Here is a 10,109-nt window from a genome sequence, read left to right on the forward strand (position 1 = left end):
GGGTACTGACACATGCAGATGGGGCAGGAATTTGAATCATTAATGAGTGGATTCAACAACAGACCTCAGAAGACTGACCCAGTCAGAGCATACTGAAAGGCTACACCAATATAACATGTGCCTGTGCCTGAAAAAGCAACCACTACTTCAGCTTCCAGTTAAACTTTCCAACACAAATCCAGGTCTTTCACAATTCATTTTCAATTTAATATAGTACTAGAGTTTGAAATGAAATTTATTTATTTTTAAACAGATTTTAAACTTCTCCAAAATAAAATTGGGGCAGCACGGTAGCACAGTGGTTAGCACTACTGCCTCACGCCGCCAGGGACCTGGGTTCGATTCCTGACTTGGGTCACTGTCTGTGTGGAGTCTGCACGTTTTTCCCGTGTCTGCGTGGGTTTCCTCCGGGTGCTCCAGTTTCCTCCCACTGTCCAAAAATGTGCGGGTTAGATGGATTGACCCTAATCAATTGCCCCTTAGTGTCCAAGGATGTGTAGGTTAGGTGGAGATACAAGGATAGAGCAGTGTAGCGGGCATAGGTAGGCGCTCTTTCAGAGGGTCAGTGCAGACTTGATGGGCTGAATGACCTCCTTCTGCACTGTTTGTATTCTATGGTTCTCTGCTCTGGTTCTAAATATCTACTGAAAGATCAAGATCTGCGTGTGCCTTATACTTATAATTTACAGTCTTGTCTAGAAATTGAGTGTACAGTCTGTGATTGAAAGTGGAAGGATTGTTTTCTCCAAAGGCACGATGCTGGCTGGATGGTAATACAGTTAATTCTGAAAAGCACACTCACCTGTCCTTTCTTTAAAATTTACAGCACCCAATTATTTTTTTCCAATTTAGCGTTCTGTTTTCTTCCTCCGTAGATAGTTCAGGCAGTGTCCTATTGGGCCCCCTCCACCAACACCTCGGCTCCCTCCCTCCCCACCACCCTCCTTTCCCCTCTCTCCCCACCACCCCCTTCCTTTCCCTTCTGTTGGTACAGAGGCAAGGGTATCTGGTCTCTCCAGAACAGTTTAGTGCTTGTACCGTTTGTTTTTGTAGAAAGGTGTTGCGAACTGTTTTAATAATCAGACTACCCACCCCCCATCCCCGTACATTGGTACTGAGGGGAGGGTTCCCTGTTTCTCCAACACAAAATTAGTGTTTGTACCGTTTGGCCTTATATATTTTTTACTGTTGTAATAAAAAGATATGGCCAATCCACCTAATCTGCACATCTTTGAATTGTGAGGGAACACTCACCTGTCCTGACTAGTCTCTTTGCTAACTATTCCGGATTCCCTTAACTTCCTGGTCAAGCTCCCTGCATTTGCTTTGCAGTCCTCTGCTCCTCGCTGGTTATGTTTACTCTTCAGCTTCGGTACCACCATCTCCGATTGTTCCTTTCTCCAGCTGTTGGCCCTCTGCTCTCCTCTCTGACTTCCAACCTTCGACTCCACACTCGCAGCATCGCTCTGAAGCTCCTCTGGTTTCTGATCCCCCTGCACCAGATTCTGGTTGCCTTATTTTACAGAGTCTGGGCGATGGGAACAGAGGTGAGGGATGAGTAAAATGGCAGGGAGCGGTCAGAACGGTTTCCCAATGCACTCATGACACAATGAAATTCCCCATTTGAAAGGGTTTGGGCCCTGGCCAGGGTGATTTTCCTCGGCCGCTGCCAGAGCAATGGTGGAGGGAGGGGCATATGTCGAGAGTCTAGAACCAGGGCAGTCTCAGGATACGAGGTAGACTATTTAGAACTGGGATGAGGAAAACTGTCTTCACTCAAAGGGCATTGAACCTGTAGAATTCTCCACCACAGAGGCTGGGGAGGCCAAGTCACTGAGTATATTCAAAGAAGGAATAGATTGTTTTTACATTTTAATGGCATAAAGGGGAGAAAACAGGATTATGGCATTGAGATCAAGGATCAAACAAATGGAGGAGCAGGCTCGAAGGACCAAATGGCCTATTCCTGCTCCTAGTTTCTACATTCCCTTGACTAAACCAGTCTCCAGCTGCTGATCACTCACCTCCTCCAATCCATTCTGTGCTTACTTACTGGGAATATTGGCAGAAATGTGTTGAACAGTGAGATTTCTGGTAGTCTTATAGATGGGTTATTTTATTTCTTCAAGTTCTGAGGAACAGAAAGATCATCCAGATTGGGAGCATATATGCTAATGACCCCAAATTAGCTTACATGCTGGACCGACAATTTCAATACCTGTCTACATATAGTTAGGTAATGTTAAGCGGCAGTACAATTGACTTGAAGATGGTAATGATTGCTGTGGAGCACTGCTTCAAGGTAGGTTGTTCAAAATAGATTCAGTGCCCGGATGCTGCAGAGAAAGCTCATTACTCACCCTGACTCTTGCCAATGATCAGAATTTTCCAGTTCAAGTCTTCTCCCTCTGGTTCCAATATTTATTTTAAGCCCGAGCGTGGTGTTGCCTACTTATTATTTCCAGATTTACCTCATTGCTTTACCATCTTAAACTTGCCGTATTCTATACACTGGGTCACAGTCCTGTGTCTGTTTCTCAATTCTATTTATTTTTAACATAGAAACATATGCTTACTTTCAAAGTGTCAGAGCTGTCATTGGATGCCATATCTGTGGTTTCCAGCCCACTGCACCTCTTGCAATAGGACCATCGACCTAGCGTGTACTAAACTGTCTTTTGGATGAGATACTAAACTTACGTAAGACCTCATGGCACTATCCTGACAAGGAGATTTCTTCCCACTGTTGTGGCTAATATTTATACCTCAACCAACATCAATGAAACAGATTATCTAGTCATTATCTCACTGGCGTTTGTGTGAGCTTGTGCTTCGTGTGAGCTTGTGCCTCGTAAATTGGCTGCTGCATTTCCTACATTTCAAAAGTGAGCACATTTCAAAAATACTGAATTGGCTATATTGTATTAATCTAGTAAATCTTCACTGAACTACTTCCAATGCACTTAAATAAGGTGGCCATAGTACTCCAGATATGGTTCCACTGATATGCTTTACAACTCGTGTGCAATTTCCCTGGTAATAAATTATAATATTCTATTAGCTTTGCTGATTACTTGCTGCATCTGAATAACTAACCTTTTGTGATTCATGCACTGGAATACCCAAATCCCTCTGCATCTCACAACTCGGAAATCACTCACCATTTAGATAATATGCTTCTTCTTATTTTTCCTCCCAACCAATGGAAAACCTCATATTTTCTCACAATATATCCATTGGCCAGATCTTTGCCCATTGATCCATCCTGTGTATATCCGTTTGTAGCTTCCTTATACCCTCTTCAGAACTTTCTGTACTATGTATCTTTCGGTCATCAGTGAATTTAGCAATTTTGGTCCCTTCATCCATCCAAAGTAGGCCCCAGCTCTGGTCCCTGTGGCACAAAATTCATCACACCCTGCCAACCAGAAAATTACCCTTTTCTAAAAAGTAACTGAGGGGGAACTCGAGAATAAGGCCAGTAAGACTAAGAGAACGAGCAGGCAGGGAGAAGTTGCTGAACACAGCAGGATTGGTGGTCTTAAGCATTTGTTTCAACGTGAGAAGTGCAACAGTTAAGGCAAATTAACTTAGAGCTTGAATTAGTATTTGGAACTATGATATTGTTGCTAATACAGACTTGGCTGAAGGAGGGACAGGATTGGCAGATAAAAGTTCCAGGATTTAGATGCTTTCGCGGGATAGAGGGGGATGTAAATGGGGTGAGGGAGCTGCATTTCTGGTTAAGGAGAATATCACAGCTGTACTCTGGGATGTCACCTCAGAGGGCAGCGAGGCTATATGGGTAGAGTTCAGGAATAGGAAGGGTCTTCTTGCAATGTTGGGTGTTTACCACAGGCCACCCAACAGCCAGCGGGGGATAGAAGAGCAGACAGGTACACAGATTTTGAAAAGATATAAAAGCAACAGGGTTGTTGTTGGGGGTGATTTTAACTTCCCTTATATTGACTGGGACTTACTTAGTGCTTGAGGCTTGGATGGGGCAGAGTTTGTAAGGAGCATCCAGGAGGGTTTCTTGAAACTATATGTAAATAGTCCACCTTGGTAAGGGGCTGCACTGGGTCTGGTATTGGGGTATGAGCCCAGCCCAGCCAGGTGGTCGAAGTTTCAGTAGGGGAGCATTTCGGGAGCAGTGACCATAATTCAGTAAGTTTTAAGGTGCTCGTGGATGAGGATAAGAGTAGTCCTCGGGTGAAGGTGCTAAATTGGGGAAAGGTTCATTACAACAATATTAGGCAGGAACTGAAGAATTTAGATTGGGGGGAAGCTGTTTGAGGGTAAATCAACATCTGGCAAGTGGGAGTCTTTCAAACATCAGTTGATTAGAATTCAGGACCGGCATGTTCCTGTGAGGAAGAAGGATAAATATGGCAAGTTTCGGGAACCTTGGATAACGAGGGATATTGTGAGCCTAGTCAAAAGAAAAAGGAAGCATTTGTAAGGGCTAAAAGGCTGAGAACAGATGAAGCCCTTGAAGAATATAAATAGAGTAGGAAGGAGGGCTAAAAGGGTCATGAAAAGTCCTTGGTATACTGGATTTAGGAGAATCCCAAGGCATTTTATATGCATATAAAGAGCAAGATGGTAGCCAGGGAGAGGGTTGGCCCACTCAAGGACAAAGGAGGGAGTATATGTGTGGAGCCAGAGGAAACGATGAGGTACAAAATTCACCAAAGAGACAGACTTGCTGAATGATAAGTCTAGGGACAGGTGTGTAGATAGTCTGGGGCATGTCGATATCAAAAAGGAGGTGGTATTGGGCACCTTGAAAAACATTAAGGTAGATAAGTTCCCACGGCCTTATGGGACCGACCCCAGAATACCGAGGGAAGCAAGGGAGGGAACTGCTGGGCCTTGACTGATATCTTTGTATCCTCATTAGTCACAAGGGAAATTCCAGAGGACTAGAGAGCAGCTAATGTTGTTCCTTTGTTTAAAAAGGGCAACATGGATAATCCAGGAAATTATAGCCCGGTAAGCCTTATGTCAGTGGTAGGGAAATTATTGGGAAGACTCTTAGGGACAGGATTTACTCACATTTGGAAAATCACATTTGGAGGGTGGAGGTGTGGGATTGTGTAGGGTGCCCTTTCCAAGGTCCGGTGCAGGCTCGATGGGCCGAGTGGCCTCCTTCTGCACTGTAAATTCTATAATCCCACAATCCTTAGTGAGTATGAGCTTCCCCAATGAGTGGGGGGCGGAGAAATCATTAGCAGTCACCTGCATAAATTTATTTCGATATTTATTTTGATTCTACAAACTCGCGCCGAATTCTTCGTGGCCCTCACAAAACTGGCGACGAGGGTTAAAATATCTACGCTGCTGAAGCCACCTCCCTGGATTTTCTGTTGGATACAGGTTTTTTTCCATTGCACCATGCCTCTTTATGGATGTTTGGATCTCTTTGATGTTGTGCAGGAAAGTTGGAACCAGGACGTACAATGGATGTGTTATTATTTCCAGGTAAATAACATCACCGAAACAAGCGTCAGGTAGTCATTTTGCTCACCATCTGTGGCCCAGATACGTTTGGGGTGATTAGGAGCCTTACGTACCCAGCTGTGCCGGACGTTCAATGAACTTGTGACCTTGGTAGGGCAACATTTTTACCCAACCCCACCCACAATAATAATCCGGTTTAATACCGCTGAGAGGACCCCAGCAGAGTCCCTTGCTGAATTTCTATCCAGGTTACACAGGATTGTGGAGTACTGTGACTATGGTGAGACCTGGTCAGAAATGTTAGGCGACCGTTTGGTTTGCGGTATTACCAACGCGGCCACCCATAGAAAGTTGTTAGCCGAGCAAAATTAACTGTTCAACAGGCCATTCATATAGTGTTGTCCCAAGACAAAAGACACAATGCATTACTTAGTTCTGACCAGTGTAGCTTCCGTGACTAAGAAGATTGATACAGGATTAGGCCGTGCATGGGAAATTGTAGCTGGGCAGAAAGCCCATTATGCCAGTGGCAGTGTTTACAGATCCTGCGTTAAAGGACTGAGTTGAGTCTCAGAATCTTCAAAGACAGCAAGAACACCTCATTCTGCTTCCAGCAGTGTTAATTTCAGAGCTTCTGCAGACAGAAATACAGGAAATGTACAAGACGGTTACAGAGGATGGACTGGAGTAAACACCTCAAATCGTGTTCTGCCATTTTCGCCAATTCCAGCGTGATGTCACCACGAAGTACATCTTCCCCTCATCCCCCCCCCTGCCTGCATTCGGCAGGGATCAGTCGCTCTGTGACATCCTGGTCCACTCCTCCATCACACCCAACTCCTCATCCCCTTCCCACAGCACCCTCCCCTACGACTGTGGAAGGTGCAACAGCTGCCCCTTTACTTCCCCACTGTTCATGGTCTCAAATACTCATTTCAGGAGAAGCAGCTTTTCAAAGACAGCGGGGGACGCAGCCATTCAATGTCAAGGGGCGTTGGTTAGATTCTCTCTTGTTGGAGATGCTGCCCGGCCGGGAAAGAGAGAGAGACTGAACCACGGTCAGGGCGGGGCCGGAGACAAGGCCAATGGACCGGAGGAGCGGCCGGAGATGCAGCCAATGGACTGCAGGAGTGGCTGGAGACACGGCCAATGGACCGGAGAAGCTGCCGGAGACGGCGAGGGGCTGATGAAACCAAGCTGGCCATGCAGGTATTCTGGACAGCAAGGGAAGATGTAAAAGAAACGTCTCTGAATGAGTGGGATTCGAGGCAGACGTTCTTGGAAAGGCCAGTGATGGGGAACGGCAGGCCCGCATCGGCGGAGTTGCTGGTGTTGGACCCGGCGGGGAGACAGTCCAGCCAGGCAGGGGTAGGGTTGGCATAAAGAGGCCCGGACACGATGAAAGGAAGTGAGACACAGCAGCCGGGTTTGGGGGGGGGGGGGGGGGGGGGGGGGGGGGGGGGGGATGAGGCCACCTGTAACTTCTTCCAACCAAGGAAGTGGCCCAGCTTCACCCCATAGCAGCAGGAGCCGGAGGAGCGGCCGCGGAGGAGCCAGGAACAGGGAGAAAGCCCCAGAGAGATGTCCAACAGCAGCAGCTGGAGGGGCAGAGGAGGAGGAACAAGAGAAAGGAGAAGCCAAAGGCGGTGATGCAGGATAAGATCAAAAAAGGGAAAAAAACAACAACAGGCGGCAGCTGGATTTGACATATTTTTCCCCAAGATGGTGCCTGAACGTGGCGACTCTGTGCGAGCTTTCCCCTAGAGATCCTCTTCCTACATCTCTTATAACTGTTATTTATAGTATGTTCTATGTTTTCATGTATTTGCTGTAAGCAGGAAATATACTTTTCACTGTACCTCGGTAAACGTGACAATAAATAAATAAATAAAATCAAAATGTATTCTTCTTTGCAATGATGTAAGACTGTTAGAATGTGAGTGAATGTCACCAGAACTGCGATTTCCCTCATTCTACATGCTCTCCATGTCTAGCATTCTGTTTTCTATAAATACTTAGATTGACAGGATGAGTTGAAGCTGATTGTGTGGAGCAGAAACAAGACCAATATTGTCAAAAATAGACTTACATTCACACCGCAATGAAGTTACAGTGAAAAGCCCCTCATCGCCACATTCCAGCCCCTGTTCAGGTACACAAGGGGAGAATTCAGAATTCTCAGCTGGTATGGGAATTGAACCCGCGCTGCTGGCCTTGTTCTGCATCACAAACCAGCTGTCTAGTCCACTGAGCTAAACTAGCCCCCAGGCTGGATGGTTATTCCTCTGCTGTACATTCTATATCATTCCTGTTTCATTAATCATTAAAATGAACTGAGTATGAGGGGTGGGATTATCAGAAAAAGCCTACGTAATAGGATGGCTCAAGGAAGGGGAGGACCCGTTTAGCAAAGTCATCATTAGTGCTGATAATTTCTGATTAAGCAGTCCTAGATGTGCACAGACTTCTGAACAAGAATTGAAAGGAAGTGTCTGCATATCTTGGTGAAAAGTTCCCAGCAACGTTGCAGGCAAATGGATGTAAAGGTAGAAAGTGGTTGTCACACTGAACAATGTGAGAGATACTGTCTGAGTTTCAGACCCTCAGACACTAATATTTATAGAACATGCTATAAAAACGATTACACCATCATCGGGCAGCACGTCAGCATAGTGGTTAGCACAATTGCTTCACAGCTCCAGGGTTCCTGGTTCGATTCCCGGCTTGGGTCACTGTCTGTGTGGAGTCTGCACATTCTCCCCGTGTGTGCGTGGGTTTCCTCCAGGTGCTCCGGTTTCCTCCCACAGTCCAAAGATGTGCAGGTTAGGTGGATTGGCCATGCTAAATTACCCTTAGTGTCCAAAATTGCCCTTAGTGTTGGTGGGGTTACTGGGTTATGGGGCTTGGGTGGAGGTATGTGGTTAGGTAGGGTGCTCTTTCCAAGAGCCGGTGCAGACTCGATGGGCCGAATGGCCTCCTTCTGCACTGTAAATTCTGTGAAAAATTTCTATGAAATTTCCTCCTCCTAGTAAAGAAACAACAAAAAGGAGCCAAAAGAGTCAATGGAAATTATGAAAATGCTCAAGTTAATGGAGAAAATGATGTGACATTGAGCCAGACTCAATCTGTGTGTGTGCTGGATATCCATCATGCCCTCCCAATGCACTCCCACCTTCCCGACCCACCCCACAAAGACTCGGAGTCAGGAGGGGGAATTCCGAGTCTATTTTGTTCTCACTGATAGACACGCTGACTCACTAACATCCCTACTGATACTGTGGTGAGTTAACCTGGCACCAACCAAGGATTTTCCAAGTTACTGGATAATCTCTCTAAATAAATTTAATGAGCCAGTCTGCTCTGGGATTACTGGTTTTAGCTGGGGCAACATTAGGTATAACATATAAATAATTAGAACAACCTATTTAATTACTGTCAGTCACAACCTAGTACACTATGTTCACTGTACACAATACACAATACTGTAACCATTCACTATATAAACAGACATCACAGATCACACAAATACACCAAAGTCAACAATGCATCACAAGCTGTACCAAACACACCCTGTGCATTACAACACATCAAAACTTATAGTACACACTGGACTAGCAACCAGTACTGCACAGCAGAACTAGCTTTCTGATTCAGCGGTTTTGATGAACATTAAAAGTCCAATACCACCATTCAAACAAGTGCAACGTCCTCTCCCATGATCCAGGTCCATGGTCTGCCCTCGAACCTCATCAAAAACTGGTTTGTTGTTCCCCCAGTGCTGTTTGTGGGATCTTGCTCTGTGCAATATAGTTGACATGCTTCCATGCAGAACAATATGTTCCCCATTTCCAAGTAATTCACCATGTGAAATTATTTGGCAGGGCGCTGGGGTTTCTGAAGATCTGGCATAGTTTATGTAAATCATTCGGCAAAGAATAGAGAGCAGTCGCTAACCAAGGAACCTTCAGCCAGCACTGACGGAAGAGGAGAATCCATGGCTGGAGGGATAGACATGGGTTTGATCCCTAATCCCAGTGAGTTTCAGGACAGCTGCCCACAGACAAAAGTGTTAAATAGAATGTTATTGTTTACTGTGAGGGGAAGGGAATACAAAAGTAGGGGGATTATGCTTGGGTTATAGCTGACATTGGTGAGAGTACATTGTGTACAGTATTGGTCTCCTTATTTAAAGGAGGATGTAAACGTATTGGAAGGTCAGAGAGGTTTATTAAACTGATTCCTGGAATGGGAGGGTTGTCTTACGAGGAAAGGTTGGAGAGGTCACGTTTGTATCTCATGGAGTTTAGAAGAGTAAGAGGCAACTTGACTGGAACACAAGATCCGGAGGAATCTTCGGTCCGTGATGTGGACCAAACGTCTCCTCTTATAGAAGAATCTAGAACTCGCCAACATTGAGGGCATTTAAAAATTTATTGGATAAGCATATGGATGATAAGGGCATAGTGTAGGTTAGATGGCCTTTAGTTTTTTTTTTCCATGTCGGTGCAACATCGAGGGCCGAAGGGCCTGTACTGCGCTGTATCGTTCTAATCTAATCAACTAGGGGTCACTGTTTCAAAATAAGACATTGGCCATTTAAGACAGGGATGGGAAGAATTGTTCTGCTTGGAGTGTGGAGTGTCTTT

The 10,109-nt window shown here is 45.4% G+C and overlaps 1 protein-coding gene across 1 annotated transcript in view; it reads right to left on the reverse strand.

The window, feature by feature from the left end:
* Positions 1-1,382, reverse strand: part of slka (STE20-like kinase a) — a 117,641-nt gene extending 116,259 nt beyond the window's left edge. The window contains 1 exon segment of the mRNA XM_038822191.1: positions 1,255-1,382. Coding sequence (XP_038678119.1) covers positions 1,255-1,382 — 128 coding nt within the window.
* Positions 1,383-10,109: the final 8,727 nt, after the last annotated feature.

This window comes from Scyliorhinus canicula, chromosome 16, assembly GCF_902713615.1.
Source record: "Scyliorhinus canicula chromosome 16, sScyCan1.1, whole genome shotgun sequence".
Lineage (NCBI taxonomy): Eukaryota > Metazoa > Chordata > Chondrichthyes > Carcharhiniformes > Scyliorhinidae > Scyliorhinus > Scyliorhinus canicula.